We start from the raw sequence: 16,873 nt of genomic DNA, 5'->3' as shown, positions 1-16,873 counted from the left end.
AAATACTACCATCGAATAGAAATACATAAATAAATATAAACAATTCCATAAATTTCATCACACTAGGATGAGCCAATTGTATAAATATTTAAAAAGAGACCAATTAAGTTAAAATTAAAGAGAAAGTTAATTTTATTAATATAAAATAACTGATCATCATCGTAAAAATTAATATTACAAGTTGTTTTGTTTATAAATTTATTATAATCACATTCCGTTGTAAATCTTCTTTAGTCAATAAGCTACTAACCTACTTTTAAACAAAGGGAGTGTTTAACAGTCTATTTTAGTTGCTTAATCTTTTCTGTTAAATGAAGGTAAAAGTTAATCAAATCGATTAAAAAATTAATAACAAGAGTTGGTTTATCTGCTTTATTATGTGAAAATAGTTTTTTGAAACTCAAACCACTTGGTAACTTGTTTTCAAGGCTAATATAATAATAATAATAATAATAATAATAATAATAATAATCATAATAATAATAATAATAATAATAATAATTAAATATTATAGGAATTTATTGGAACATAATAATTAATTGTAGAAAATTGTGGGTCCAAAAAATGGAGAAAAATTACTCAAAAACTTGGATACTCTTCTTCACCATGCTCACATCAGTGCATTAATTCATACTAATTACTTCTAAGTTAATTTTAGAATCAGTTCTTCTTGTGTTACCTGCCATAATAATGACCATACTATTTAATAATTCCTTTGGGTAGGTCACACGAAACCATGGACAATGTCTGTTACTGACTGTTAACAACTTACTGCATTCATTTGAAACAAACATTTTAATGTTTACTTTTAGGGTTTGATAATTAGGATTCGGGCAAGATGGGGAGAAAAGACTCCATTTCCTATCAATTTTTAATTTTCATTCTCTAGTTCACAAATCATTAATCATTCGAGCAATTTCTCTTGGTAACTTCGCCTTTCTCAATTCGTGTTTTTTTTTTTTTTTTCTGGTTGCATGCTACTTCAGTCTCTTCAGTTTTGTTGCAGGAATCTGGTATTGGGGCAATCTCTGCATTTCGACATTCTGGGTATGTAAAAAGTTGCATCTTTCTCTTTTGTACATTGTTTGAATGCTTCTTAGTTGTAAGCTTTTACTTCAGTTTTTCGTGTTTTTCATTCTGTGTTTCTACGCCCGTGTTTTACGCTATTTATCACCATTGAGGGTTCTCTTTGAAATCCATGTTCATGACGCTTTATGTAAGGATCATTGGAAGTAGGTCAAAAACAAATGACTCTAATTCTTTATTTGTATGTCATAGAGGATAGAATTAGAAAAGGTGGAGAGGAGCTGAAAACGATGGGTTTTGACTTTCTCATCTTGGATATTCATTGAGACAGTAAAATATGGAGAGGATTGGAAATCATTATACTTTCTTCTTACTTGGTAGGGTTGAACATCACCTTAGGAAATTCATAATTAGAATAACCCCTCCCTAATTCTCAGCTCAATTTCATTCACACTATAAAGAAGTGGTGTAAATTTGTTAGCCTGAGTGAGAATGAGTGGGCTTGCACTATCAGTTGGTTCCGCACTTTCCTTTTTTCCAAGCAAGTGATTTCCAAACCCTTCCAATTGTAACTCTTACACTAAGAGAAAATAGAAAAGCACTTCTATTCGTTGTGATTGCATGTCCAACCTCTCAAGCCTTTTCCCACATTGTTGGATGAAAATCCATCGTGACCAGAGCTTCTGTCACATTCGGAGTTCTTCTCAGCCACAAATTTGAGTCCGTCTCTGTTTAAGCCAGTTCTGTTCTGTTCTTATGCAACTCTGTATGTCTGGTTCTGTTTTGCTTTGTCCATGAGCAATTTGTTTGCTTCTGTTTGTCTAGTTAGGTTGTCAGGTTGTGTTCATATTTTCATGTCTGTCATTTATGACTTTATTTATGAACATTCTTAAACTTGGGAATCTATGATTATGAATTTAAAATTAATTAAGTATCTGATTTGTGTTATATGCAAATATAGGAATTTTATGAATCTTGAAGGATATGATTCCATAATTTTTTGTTCTCTGTTTCCCCTTCCAGAGTCTTGAGTAACATCCTGAGTTTGACACCTTGCTATTCTCTGGAATTCTTTTCTTATCCTACTTACTGTAAGGTTGGGTGTTTTAAAGAGCCGTTGTACTGGTTTGAAGTTCAGTCTGTTAAATGATAAAAAATTCTATCGGGATAGCAAATTGTTTGCAATGCATATTATCCTAATATTTCATTTTCTATTCAAAGAATTATTGGTGCAAGAATGGTTTTCTAGAAAATATTGTTTGGCTTTTTTCTGCAGTGATAATGGAAGAAGCAGGTTATGATTGCCCCAAATTTCAGGAGAACGAAAATCTTGCAGTCCCCCCTGGTTTTGTATCCCTCACATCTTTCATTTTGAGAAAGGGTGGAAATGTTAAGAAAAATGATAAATCTACAGCCTTTCCAGTTGCATCTGAACAAGAGCCAAACTGTATGAAGACTGAACTTGAGACGAATGACATTGATGCTTATAGGCAGGGTCTTATACGTCGGCCATGGATAAACATGGACCTGAGCGACAACCACAAGCCTAAGGAATCTCACACAAAGCATCTTCCTATGGTTAAGTTGGGAATCTTGCATTTTTTTGGTTAGTGGTTAGATTGCTAATAAAATCAAACCAGATAGGCATAGTCCTAGACTAGGTTATTAAACTGAGATTCAAATTGGGAACTACTAAGCTGATTTTGGAATTGTAATCATAGTTTGTTTTCAATTGTAATATTTTAAGTTAATGAAAAAGTAACTTTAAATATATCGACATGATGTATAGTTAGTTTAAGTGTTTAATGTAATAAGTCTGAGAACAAATTACTAGTTTTATATAAGTTTCTGAAGTCTCTATTTTAAAAGAATGGAAATGAATCAAGGAAACAATAAAATAGAGTGCATGCATTGGCTGAGTGAGTGACAAATGAAGTAATGAAATAATCAAATAGGATAAGTTTAGAAGCCTTCTTTCAAGTTCTTTTGATTTAAAAATTTAAACTTCTATGATTTTTCATTTTCTTTTGTGAAAATTGGTGAAAGAAAAGTAAATGCAAAAATATTTGTTTTTTAAGTGATTCACATCAATGATACAAAATGAAGTTTATCCATCGATTGGGAAATTCAAATTCATTTAAGATTCATTTAATGATTGAATGGTATGATTCAAATTGTTTAACAATGAATACTAGAATCAAGATACCTCATATGTCCTTAGGTGGTGGGTAACCTGAACATCATCTTTCTGATTTTATCTTCTTTGAGTTCTACATAGTTATTAGGATTCATTTAGAGACAGGTAGTGTATTTAAACGTCTAAGTTCTTGTGTAATGTTTGTGTTGGTTTGGCTCTGGATTGCAGGACTTGATAATTTTTCATTTGCTGTGACTGGTTTCTCTTCTATTTTCTAACCATAAAGAAATTTAATGATATTTGTTTTCCTTTTTTCATTTTTAGAACCTACCTATAAATCCTAGTCGTCCAAAGGGGACCATGCGTGGGTGTCCTAGTTGCATTAATTGTGTGAAGGTATGTATCCTCACTTTACCTATCCACATTGATACTTTATTTTTGTTTGCTTATCAAAGTCTTGAATCAGGTAACAGCAAGGTGGCATCCTAAGGACGCAATAAGAGAAGATTTGGAAGAAGCTCCTATCTTCCACCCAACAGAAGAGGTACCAACCACCTAGGTCTAGTTGTATGCTTTCGTTGTGTCACCTTGTGTACATCTTGATTTATGTTGTCAAATGTGGATTCTTGAATAAAATATCTGTGTAATTGTGTATGTTATGAAGGAATTCAAAGACACACTTACATATATTGCAAGTCTACGTTCCAAAGCAGAAACTTATGGAATTTGCCGAATTGTTCCTCCTACTTGCTGGAAACCACCATGCTTTCTTCAGAGAGAACACGTATGGGAAAAGTCTGAATTTGTTGCTCAGATTCAGCGAATTGATGGACACCAAGTTCGGCGAATTGATGGACACCAAGAAATTATGGCCAGTGCTTGTGAAAATACAAAAAACAAGAGAAAAAGAGATGTAGAAGTAGCTTTGGGCTCTCAGCTTTGTAAAAGAAACACTAGCACCCCAAATAACCATAATGTTGAAGAATGTGATTGTGAGTCTGAACCAGGTCCTAAATTCAGTCTCAAAACATTTAAGGAATATGCAGATGTGTTTAAGAACCAGTACTTTAATTACAATGATAAGAAGAAATTCATAGGTTCCAATATAAAATTAGCTATACCTGAGCAGTCGGAACCATCTGTGGAGAATATTGAGGGTGAGTATGGTCGAATTGTTCAAAATCCATCTGAAGAAATTGAGGTATATTGATGAATAAATTCAATATGCATTGCCTTTTCCATCTTCAGTTTTTTATACGTTCTAAAAATTCTAATTGATCACATGCTAGGTGCTTTGTTGTAATAAATTGGAGGCTGGAGTTTTTAGCAGTGGATTTCCTATAGTTTCTGATCCTGTGGCAGCAAACGCTTACCCTGAATATTTGAAATCTGGATGGAACTTGAATAATATTCTTTCAGGTTCCCTTCTTTCATTTGAAAGCCCTGACGTTTCATGTAACCTAGACCCCAATGTTAGTGTGGGAATGTGCTTCTCTGCTGTCAACTGGGTAATACTATCGCTTTATTACCTTATATTTGCATGCATATCACATTTTTGTTTTCAATATCTCTGTTCTAGTAGTTTTCTGGTGGAAACTTCCAAACTGATTTTCAAATTTGATTAATGAATCCTCTTTCTTTACTTCTCTATCTAATCGCTTGACATAAACAGAAAGTTGAAGAGCACCACTTATACTCATTATCATACATACATCTGGGTGAACCAAAAGTGTGGTATAGTGTCCCAGGAAGATTTGCTGTTAACTTTGAAACAATTTGGAAAAAGTATCTACCAGATTTGCATGCAGGAAAGCATCATATGCATGATACTATGGTGAGAATATGATTGCTTGTTATGAACAATTTTGTTTTTTTAAAAAGTAACTGCTATGCACACCTAACATCCTTTTATTTCTCATGTGACTTCTGTTAACCCTTTCAAATATGAATCCATGCATGCTTTTCTGATAAGCATCATATTGCTGGTCAGGTGGATTTTGATTCTGCAGGATTATTTGTATACTAATTTCACTCATTTCCTGTCGATATTTCCCATCTATTACCATTTATGAACATGTTTCTCCTTCCCACATGTTTATTGTCATATTTCCTCTCTTTATATCATCTAGTGAATGTCAAAAGTTTCATTGACAATACAAAGTATCAGTCTTTTGTAGTAGCTGATTCCTAGGTTTCAAGGAAGAATAATTGTATGTTCATTTGTGTTGTCAGCTGATATTCAATAGGCCAACGGGCACTTAGAGAAGAAAGCAAAGGCTTCACTTATAGGATCTATGTTTTCCCTTGCTTAAAGTATAGCTTACATTATTGTAATCAACATGGTATTGGAATACCAAATGTTTTATGCAATGTCCTTGAGTTGTGGGTTTTCTTTTTACCTTGAAAAATGTGAAGAACACTTTCTGCTAAATGTTCAACCTCAGCAGCTCAACCTTTTGTTGAAACTGTTGTCATTCACAATCCTTTTTTTCAGAAGAAAGCCCAATCTCATCTAGGCTCCAAGGTTGCCAAAACTTGTTTTTGCTGCTTGCAGTAATATTTCTTTGGCTTTGTTGAAACTTTATTAATTGTTGCTATCAATTTATGATAGAGAAAGTAGTAGTGTAAAATTTTATTCTTCAACTAGTTTTATTCAGCATGGATAAATTCCTGTCACCTCAAATATTAGGTATATATTGTTGTTTCCAAAGGAAACACATTTTTTGTATGTGAAACTGAGGTGGGTCTTTATGCTAATTTTTGTTACTAGGAGATGCAATTATCATGCTCCATATTGAAGGCAGAGGGTATACCTGTCTATCGTTGTGTTCAGTATCCTCGTGAATTTGTTCTCGTCTTCCCTAGGGTATATCATTCAGGATTTTATTGTGGTTTCAACTGTTCTGAATCAGTAAGTTTTGCTCCTCTTGAGTGGCTGCTTCATGGCCAGAACGCTGTAGACCTTTATCGTGAACAGAGGAAGAAGACATTATTTTCATATGACAAGCTTTTATTAGGAGCTGCAAATGAAGCTGTCAGGGCACAGTGGGAAACTGGTCTATGCATGAAGAGCACATCCTCCGACAGCTTAACATATAAAGGTGCCTATATAAAAAATGAGTTCTTAACAAAAGCTTTCAATGTAAGTCATTCAGCTCGAAATCCTAGTTTTTCTAAGTTGTTTATTATCAACTTCAAATCTCATTGATCATTAACAATTCTTCGATCACTTATCTTGATAAACTGAAATGACGGGAGAGGCACACATTTTTCGTATTAATAATATTAGAGAATTCTGAAGGTCTTCTATCCATCCTTCCTTCATTTTAGTTTTCTTGTTAAAATTAGGCTACGTATTTTGCTTCATTCAGGTTGATGCATCCATACCTTATTATATTTGTTTCCTTTGTGTAGACTCGCATTCAGAGTGAAATTTTGAAGAGGAAATTTCTTACCAGTTCATTAGTATCACAAAGAATGGATGAAAAATTTTATGCCACCTGTAGGAGGGAATGTAGTATTTGCCTGTGTGATTTACACTTGTCTGCTGTTGGGTGTTCATGTTCAAATGACAAGTTTGCATGTCTTGATCATGCAAAACATTTTTGTTCTTGCACTTGGAGCAACAAAATTTTCTTCTACCGTTATGAAATCAGTGAGTTAAATGTTCTTCGTCAAGCTTTGGACGGGAAATTAAGTGCAGTATTTAAATGGGCCAAAGAGTATCTTGGATTAACTCTGAACTCTGCTGCCTCCAAGAGATCAAAACCACGCTCAGAAAACGTTGGTGGTTCAACCTTCCCTGCCCAAGACTTGCATACGAAAAAATCTATATCCCAGACAGCAGCAAATAAATCAAAAGAGAAACCACTTCAATTGCAGGAAATATTGAATGCATCAAAGACAAAACAAAATGAAGAGGTTTCCCAGGTCTCACAGACTTCTGGTGACACTCACAGATCATATGGCACTCATTCAAAAACGAAGACAGATTTGCTTCAGTCAAGCTGTGCAAGTGGTACGAAAGGAATGAGTTCTGTTGGCACCAAAGTAGATACGGAGATGGATGGGAGTAAGGTAACAATTTCAAAGAAAGGAGATCCAAAAGCATCGAAAGTCTCTTCAGTTACAAACTTACGTTACTTGTCTTTTCTACAAGAACATGTGTTACTTGATGTTTCATCTGATAGTACGAGTACCTCTTCATCGGACTCTGAAGTTGCATAAATAGCTAATGGCTAACTTGTACAACCGGAAAAGATATCAAGTAGTTCTTCCTAGATTTATCATTGTAGGAATTTGGATGGGACATCCATCTTAGTGTACTTTAGATATAATTACAAAAAGGTTGGCTTGTAACCTAATATATTCAACGGTTGACAAGAACCAACACTATTTGGCTAGTAAACAGAACGGCAGGTCCATTGGTTCATTTTGTATCCTGAGTTTTTGTAACATTATTCTTGTCTCTTTCTCGTAAATTTGGTGTTTCTTCCTTTTTTTCTGCACCCTCAGCCGAAGCTGCTTTTCTTCTATAGATTGGCTATGGTTGAATAACTTTTAAATTGCTAAACTTGATTCGGCTGTTGTTCTGTTTGTAAGAATTATATATGTTTCTGTTCAACAGGATTTGTGCACAACCATTTTTGCATTACTTGAAGGGTGCTTAATGAGTAAAACCCAAAGCACTAAGTATCTTAAAGTCATCAGACATCAGAAATGGCAACATAATAGATAGTACTAGTATATTATGTATATAGTGGCCACGGGCTCTTTTTCAAGTCCTTTAAACTACCTCATAGCATCCTTAAGAACTAGACATTGAGCTGCGATGTCTCAAGAATGTCAAATATATGCTTCGTAGTTTTTTATTTTCTCAGAATTAGTTGTAATGTCTGAGTCTCCTTCAACAGGGTTATTTTATGTTTGGCGACAAATAAGAGTTCATTCCTTACAGTGTTTTTTTTGCACGTTCTTCTTCGAGTAACGTTACTTTCAACTAAGGACCAAAGACCCTTAGACACTCGGACAGAAGCGAATCAACAACAGGTTAAACTTTCACTCTTAGTTTATTTCTGTACAAATTAAAAAGCCCGAAACAGGGGAAAAAAATGTGTAAACATCAATTATGCCGTCACTTCGTAATTTGTCTGTTACCCTCTCCACCAGCCCATTTGTTTTGAGAAGAAAATAAAAAACATCAAAGGTGAAACTAGTTACATCAATAAGTAATATAAACATGCCCGCAATGTCGGCAGGTGTGATATACCAAAAATAATCAAAGTCCTAACGGAGAAAAAGAAAGGGTAATACAAATGGTTCTGAATATCCTATTAGAGATGATACAGTACACAAGAAAACCCACTTGAAATTGAGTGGGATTCAATGCAAATCGAAGTAAAAACTAAAAAGAATGAAGCAATTATATATCTATTAATACAAAACACCACAATTCACAACCCAGCAGAAACCAATCCATGCAAGGTCACAATCCCAATTAAAATATTCTCATCGTTTATCACAGGCAAAAACTGAACAGGCGACGGAGGTGCTTCCATTTTCTTCATCGCCTCCACCGCCATAGCCTCCGGGCCAATAATTCTTGGATTCCTGACATCAACAAAAAAAATCTCACTGTTACATACTCGTCTCCTCAACCAGCATCAAACATAACTTGAATGCAGAATATGTATTATTGACACCATTCTCTGATCAAAAGTAGAGTTTCTTCTGTTCTGATTCTGAGTTTTCTAGGTAGTATGTACGCATGTATTGATATGATGATGATTGTTACCTGTTGCACATCCTCCCCACAGTGAGTTTGAAAATGGCTTCCCCGCTGGCTCGGAGAGTGCGACGAAGATCACCGTCGGTGAACGTTCCGATCAGACGGTACCGGTCATCGATCACAAGGAGGCATCCGCATCCTTTGCTCGTCAGTTCCACAAGCTGATCCATAATCAAATCCGTTTCTCTGCAAATCGGAAGGTCGTCCTGTTTCCTCATCACATCCTTTACCTGCAATTCAAATTCGAGTCAGACAACAAATTAGGGGAAAACAAATGCAGATGCAAAGGAACGAAGAGGAGGACCTTGAAGATGAGACTCTTCCCGATCTTGCCGGCGGGATGGTTCGCAGCGTACTCCTCCTTGGTGAGATTCCTTGCCTCCATGAGCGCGATGGCCACAGTGTCCCCGAAAACCATCTGAATGGCGGTGGATGTGACCGGCGCAAGGTTGAACGGACAGAGCTCTCTCTGAAGAGGCAAATGCACGGCCATGTCGCACGCCGCAGCCAGCGCGTTACCTTCGACGGAGGTGAGCGCGATGAGGAGTGCGCCCTTCGCCCTCGCGCAAGGCACCAGGCGGAGGAGCTCCTCGGTGGCGCCTGACTTGCTGAGGAGTACGAGAACGTCACGGTCGGTGAGGATCCCGATGTCACCGTGGAGCGCGTCGACCGGCGACAGAAAGGCGGAGCGGATGCCGAGCGATACGAGCGTCTGCGAGATCTTGTGGGCGACGAAGCCGGACTTGCCGACGCCAGTGAAGAAGACGGTGCCTGCGGCGTTAAGGAGAGCGCGCGTGAAGGCTAGGGTTTGGGAGTGGTCTATGTGTTCGAAGAAGAAGTTGAGGTGGCTCTGCTGGGACTTGAACAGCGTCGTGAGGGCGCTCTCGTCAATGTGGCTGCTCTCGTCAAGGCTATGTTTCGCCGCCGCGGCTGGGAATGCCGGCAAAGGAAGAGAACCCATCGCGACGATCTTGTGACGAAGGACTATTGCTTTTCCTTCAGATCACAAGAAAGGAACATCAAACAAAAAACAGTTTTTTTTTTCTCTTCCCCTTTTTCTCTGATTCATATAAGAGCATTGATGGAAGCTGATGCCTTTGATTTACGCGGTAACAAAACGAGCGTTGGTTGTGCTGTTAAACTAAAATTAAAATTAAAATTATTTTTATTTAAAAATGGACCATGTAATATAAGGCCCATCTTATATCCCAAGGCCCGCCTACTTTTCATGCGGCCCACTTAATAAATTTGGAGATATTGTTTTTTATTTTATTTTTAATAAATATTCCTAAATGATCTCTCCGTTATCGTTTCAAGTTTTACTAAACTTCCAAGTTTTGAATTTTTTACAAACTGATCAGAAAAGTGTGGAATGAAAGAGTTTCTAACAATTTCTTATAGATCATCACAGAGATTGCAGACTTGCAAGAAATCTATAAACAATTGAAAGAAAAATGAAATAATATTTTTAATTAATTAAAAAATACTTTTGGAAAAGATAAATCATAAATAAGATATTTTGAAGTTTGGAAGAGCTAAACCATTGCTTCAAAAAAGAGTTATTTAGAAAAAGAAATGTATTTAATTTTCTTTTGTAGAAGCCAAATAGACCTTAGTGTGTTTTTTGGTCAAAATATTTCCTACTTTTGGACAACAAGTGATAATGGAGAAAGGCCTATATGGCAAAAGTGTTCAACTTGCATGATGAGTTATTCTATTTAAAGGGTACAAAGTCATATTCGTTCTCTTTGGGCTAAGTAACTTTTTAAATTTCCCATCTCACACATTAAAAGTATGTACAAGATTATGTTATGGTAAGATTTCTATACTCTCAATATTTCTCCTTTTTTCTAAGAAAAATTCTGAAAAATTAATAAAATTCTCAACCTCCCTAAAATAGTAACCCTAAGTTGTCCAACATATTTGAAAAAATCTGCCATGCTTAATTTTCTCAGTGCAGTTTAACACATTGCTTGTGTTTTCTGTCAAACATTACCGGTAGTAAAAAAGATAATTTTGTTATATATTTATCATATTTGTTATTTATTTTTTAAAATATATATAAGTTCTGGATTTATATTTTGACAGCAGCAAAAGAAAAAATGAAATCCAGGTGCAAATTTTGTTGTGTACTTGCATCGTAAGTTTTGAAAAAGAGTGTGAAAAGAGTGTTAAGAAAAGAGAGAGAGAGAGAGGAAGAGGCCCACATCGGATAGGACCGTTCAAAGTCAGTCCAAAAGCAGAAGCCCCACGTGCACACCTGTCATCTTTGTCTGCTACACTGACAGGACACTTCCGGGTGGATCCCATATCACATAAGTAAAAAGTTTGTATAAATATCTTTAACTAAAATTAGGATGCTTGTATTTTAAGTTAAAGTAATTGAAATTTTTCATTTTTTCAAAAATAATAACTGTTATTTTGAAAGAAAACAAACATGACTATAATATATAAAACTCTACGTGTATACTGAATAATGAATCAAATTATATGTATTAAATTAAATTATTCTAATTTAAATATTATGCTTTTTATTATAATGGGTGAACATGATAATATTGCAATAGTTTATGCAATTAATTACTGAGGCATTATTAATGGATTATTTTTTAATTTCGACTCATAGTTATAGCTATTTTATCTTGTCGAAAATATTCTTTTATATGAATAGAAAATGGTTTTCCTATTTTACTTGCCTACTTAAACTGTTTTTGTAATATAGTTTACTATTTATTTCCTTTATACAATATAGGTTAGAAAGAAAAAAGAAGAAGATGGTGCATAAGAACACTTACAACAGTATCTAGTGTACTAACATGAATCTCAAAAAAAAAAAATATTGAGAATTTAATTGAATATTGGATGATTAACGAGTTAAATTGGTCTTGCCAGATGAATTAGATAAGATTTAGCAAAATCTATTATCCAATCCATTAAAAAAAATGGGAATGAGTTGGGTTGAGTTATGCTTTTCCATTGTGTTAAACTCAATCAAATCCAACCATTTAGATTTTAAATCTTTATTTATTAAAAATTGTAAGTTTTAAATATTAACTTAATTAATTTACAAAAATTAACTTAAGGTTTTAAGTAAATTAATAAGTCATGCCATAACAAGTTTGTATAAACTAATTTAAGATGTGAAAATAAAAAATAAAAATAAAAACATAATTTGTCTTACAATCATAAGTACTGGATCTCAAATCACTTATAATAAAATTATCACTCAACTGTATACAATTATATAAGTTTAAATTAGATTAAATTTGATCTAATATGAAATAAAATCAATCCATTTTTTTATCATCCAATTTAATTAGATTAAATTAGATCAACGAGTTATCAGATAACATAACTTCAAAACATTTCAATTTAGATTAAATATATAGCTGAAAAATTAAATAATCCTAAATATATATATATATATATATATATATATATATATATATATATATATTCAAACTAAAAATAAGTCTTAAGTTTTTTTATACATGTTTTATGTAGATTTATTGTCTAATAGATGTAATTAAATTTTGGTAGAAAAGTTAGAATTTGCAGCTAACCTAGAGTATGATAAATTATCTTAATTTATTTAAAATATAAATTATTTGGTTATGATTTATCTAATTGTAAACACTTATAATAAGATGCCCATGTAGTTTATAGTGGGGAGAAAACAATTATTACAAAAATACAACAACTTTATCATTTTAAGATAGTTGGTGTTTAAGATGAGATTAAGAACTTTCTTTGATTTTAAAGCCCTTTAACTTATGTGGAGCTTATTGTGAAGTAAGTTTTGGAATCCACTTTCGAGCTTGTTGTGGTGATGGACCTAAGGTTGAGTCTATGTTTGATCCTGTTGTGGATCTTGTGTGTTGGAAGTCTCACATCGACTAGAGATAAGGTCAATTTATAATATACAAGTGAGGTGCAAACTTCACCTTTACAAGTCAGTTTTGTGGGGTTGAGTTAGGCATTAAAACTCATTTTCTAATATGGTATCAGAGTCATGGTCAAAGCTTATCCTAGTGTGAAGGGGAAGCTTATCCTAGTGTGAAGGGGTGTGTTGGAAGTCTCACAGGTCAATTAATAATATATAAGTGTGATCCAATAGATATACCTTCTTTGAAGAATGTCATTCCCATTGTTGATAGTTTGAAGTTTACAAAATTTAGATTCACCTCATTATAGTTTTTAACCAAAATTTAATATCAAATCTTTCAAAGCAAGGATTTTTAATAAATATTAATGAGTTTTATAAGTCTTTTGCGGATTATATCACTTAATATGATGAAAAATTTTATTATTAAGTTTTAGTTTCTGTCAGCAAGTGGACCAGTGGGACTTGTACAACACTTAACAACTCTTCATTTCATAACTCAATCAGACATCAAAGTGCACAAAAATACAAGAAACTCTTTTTTTTATTTTTATCAAACAGTTGGTATGCAAAAAATTTAACATAAAGTATTTATAATTTGTTAAGACTAAAATTCATCTAGTTCATTCTCATCAAGAACATTTCAATTTCATCTATTAGGTGTTCAATTTTAGGTTTAGGTTCAAATCATATTTTCCAATACATCTAAGAACCACAATTCATGCGTGGGTGACCAATCCAAAGCAAGCATTAAGCATATAAATTGAATACTAACATGAATTGGAAAATCATAGATCATTAACATCACAAAATACATAAGAATCCATGTTTTACAACTACACTGAACAAATAGGAAAAGTCCTCCATGGATAAGAAAAAAATTGAAACCATAGAGAGATGCACAACCTTTCTCAAGGTTCTTTGCAACTGCTCCATTTTCCAATTACTCTTCCTCTTTGCATTTGCATCTCCAATTCATGACTCATCTTCTTCCTTAACCCAAAAGGGTTGAAATCACTATTGATGAAAATTGAAACTCAAAAAGTAAAAGGGAGAGCTTCCTAGCACCACAAAAAGCCTTTAAGAGCCTCTTCAGTTGTTCTAGGTGAAGAATGAAGTGTAGAAAGAGAAGAATCTCTAAAACCTTCGCGAAAACATGACTAAATACCCATTTTAGGTGTTTCTAGTCTGACAGACCCGCCCTACGAGTGAAGAGTGTCGATCAAACCATGAAGAGTGTTGGTCAATGCATGAACAGTGTCGGTCAACACGTGAACAGTTCCAATTAAATAGTGAACAATGTCATCAAAATAATTTGGTTTTCTATTGTGTTCACAACACTAAACATGATTCTTGTAGCACCTAGTGTGGGTATTCACTTAAAATTCATCTTTTGTTGTCCAATCATACTTTCTTGAATTCCGTCTTGTTTTCCTCCACCAGAATTGTTTCCTAATTTCACACTCAAATAGAAATTAAAAGTAAAACAATCATATACTAAGTACAACAGAAGAAAACATGAAAATATACTAAACTTGAAGAAAAAACAAGATCAAAACTATGAAAGAGTTTATTTATTCACTAAAATATACACACAAAAACATGTAAAATAAATCGTTATCAATTTTTTATTAATATAATATTGGTTTATTTTTTCCATCTATATTTACTTTAAGTGTTTATAATTAATAATTTTATCCATAACATGAATTTGATTTGATCCTTTATTTTATTTTATTTTTTAATAAAATCTTTATTATAATAGTAATATCTAGCATTGGTGTTTATTTAGAAACAAAAGAAAATATACCTTATCCTTTAATATACTATATCTCGTTCTGAATCCCCATTTCATTACTATTATCTTAAAATAAAAAACATAAATCTAAAGAAATTCTTATTTTGAACTTATTCATTATTTAAATAGTTTTATACCTTTAGGCTTTATTCTAAATGATTTTTTATTTTTAAAAAATTAATTTAAAATTTTGTTTATATTTTTAAATAATATGTTTCATAACTTTAATGTTACCTTTATAAGTATTTTTCTTATTCAAATTCTCATAATTGTTTTCATTTTCTTTCATCCATTACATTTCATCCATTACATGATTACATGAAACCCGTTCATCGGTCCACTCTCCAACTTGGTCTCATAATTCTATAAACATTAAGAAAATAGTTTAACTTAAAAAAATATCTTGCTGAAATAATAATTATAAAACTAAAATATCTAATAATCTCAGAAGTTCTAATAATAATCCAGATCCAAAATGTATAAGAAATTATTTATCAACACATGTTATCCTCTTTATTATTAGATTATAAACAAGTGTTTCAGTGAAAAAATATATTAAAATTATCTGAAAGTTAAGAAATTCTGCACGAATTAGCAAAAACAACGTGCACAAAAAATGTAACAATTTACCAAAAAGAAATACAATAATCATATGATATAACACAGTCCATGATTTTTGGCTTGAATTTCATTTCATATATAATTTGGTCCATATTCTATTATGGGAATCCAAATTACATGTTGACCCTATTTTATATCTTTTATAATAATAACTAATAATGATAAATAATAAAACTAATAATAATTGTTATTTAAAAAAAATAAAATAAAATATATTAATTTTTCTTTTGTATTTTTAAATCAACAATATTTAAATTTACTTTATTCATATGTTATTTTTCATATTATACTTTCTTACCTCTATATATCATTCTATCTATTTTAGTTTTTACTAAATAAAACTTGAAATAAAACAGTAGTTTAGTAATGGGCCATCTCAAGAGAGAAAAACATTTTGTCACCAAAAAGCTTTGAATTTGTCCAACTTCTACCAAAAAGGGCTTTATGATAAAAAAAAAATCTCCAAAACAAAACTAATAATTAATAAAGGAGCATGCATCATTGTACAGTTAGAAGTAAGATTTTTTTTACAGTTTCAATATTAAATAATGTACATTTAATAGAAATAAACACAATTGAAGTGCAAGTTGCATGTTACTTCCATGTACTTTTCATATACTTCAATACTTTGGCCAAGGACAAATAGTTTAAGTCGTAGGGGCTGCTCTTCTTTATATATATATATATATATATATATATATATATATATATATATATATATATATAAGAGATATTGAAAAAGTCTTCTCCAAAACACACGCGTTCGATAAAAGTTACCCTTTTTTGTACGAAAACAAAAATAACAATCTGCAGGCATTTCTTTATTCTCTAACGTCATTTTCAAACTCCATTATTCAAACAATGAAACTATTACTACCAAGTAGGAATAGGGCTTCTAGCTTGGTCCCCTCTACTACTATGCATTTTTCATAACTTACACTTTAATTTCAATACTTTTATTTTTCATGTTGTAAAGGAAAATCAAATGAGGTTTTTGATTTTGCAAAACATTGGACAAAGGGTCCGATGATGTTATGTCTGTAAACTAGATTTTGATCGAGGATGTCCAGGCCCAAAACAACTGTTGTTTAAGACATTTAAGTTCAGAAAAAAAGAAGCTGGATTTTCTGTGTTTGAAGTAGACGACAGTTCAGTAACCAGGCAAACATGTCGGAACAAATGTGACCAGTTGAGTTTATTTTAAAGTGTTTCAAACTCGAGTTGTGTCATAAGAATAAATGTAGAAAAAAAATCGGTTCAGTTACTCTCAGAAAATTGACCACCTAGTTCAGCCTTCAACACGTGTTCTAATACTTCTTTTTTATCGTTTTGGTGATAAAGTCACGCGTGTAAATATCTGATAGAGTATTTTATGTTAGTGAATGCATCTTTTTTTTTTTTTTTTCCTTTTGAATAAGGTGAAACATGTCTGCAAATTTATTACATTCAAAACATCAAATAGTTTTTTTATACACATTTTAAAGAGACAAAGTTTTATTTGGATGTCTGGGTTAGAAGTCATATGGAGGTCTATAAATAAAAAAAAAAAAACAAAAATGAAAAGAAAAGTTATTTAATTTAAATAAATTAAGATAGTTTTTTAATATTTACTTATTTCTT

At 32.6% G+C, this 16,873-nt stretch overlaps 2 protein-coding genes across 6 annotated transcripts; one reads left to right on the top strand and one right to left on the bottom strand.

The window, feature by feature from the left end:
* The first annotated feature begins 689 nt into the window (after positions 1-689).
* LOC106757791 (putative lysine-specific demethylase JMJ16) lies at positions 690-7,789 on the top strand. 5 transcript variants are annotated; one of them, XM_022779113.1, is made up of 10 exons: positions 690-925; positions 1,007-1,047; positions 2,303-2,604; positions 3,488-3,559; positions 3,630-3,707; positions 3,828-4,364; positions 4,453-4,671; positions 4,836-4,997; positions 5,934-6,264; positions 6,578-6,727. In XM_022779113.1, exons 3-10 carry the CDS (start codon positions 2,308-2,310, stop codon positions 6,592-6,594), a joined length of 1,713 nt encoding a protein of 570 aa, XP_022634834.1. In that variant the 5' UTR covers positions 690-925; positions 1,007-1,047; positions 2,303-2,307; the 3' UTR covers positions 6,595-6,727. The 5 variants fall into 5 exon arrangements, with proteins under 5 accessions (XP_022634834.1, XP_014496071.1, XP_014496069.1 ...); XM_014640583.2 differs by having other exon boundaries at positions 696-925; positions 5,934-6,305; positions 6,578-7,789; XM_014640584.2 differs by having other exon boundaries at positions 696-925; positions 996-1,047; positions 5,934-6,305; positions 6,578-7,789.
* Positions 7,790-8,359: 570 nt separating this feature from the next.
* Positions 8,360-10,081, bottom strand: LOC106757088 (probable arabinose 5-phosphate isomerase). The gene is made up of 3 exons (XM_014639675.2): positions 9,256-10,081; positions 8,958-9,181; positions 8,360-8,773 (listed from the first exon to the last, which is right to left on the bottom strand). The coding sequence occupies exons 1-3, from the start codon at positions 9,910-9,912 to the stop codon at positions 8,617-8,619; spliced, it is 1,038 nt and encodes a 345-aa protein (XP_014495161.1). The 5' UTR covers positions 9,913-10,081; the 3' UTR covers positions 8,360-8,616.
* Between the last annotated feature and the right edge of the window lie 6,792 nt (positions 10,082-16,873).

This window comes from Vigna radiata, chromosome 3, assembly GCF_000741045.1.
Source record: "Vigna radiata var. radiata cultivar VC1973A chromosome 3, Vradiata_ver6, whole genome shotgun sequence".
In the NCBI taxonomy this organism is placed as follows: Eukaryota; Viridiplantae; Streptophyta; class Magnoliopsida; order Fabales; family Fabaceae; genus Vigna; species Vigna radiata.
The sequence above is the reverse complement of the archived record's forward strand: the minus strand, read 5'-3'. Positions and strand labels throughout refer to the sequence as shown.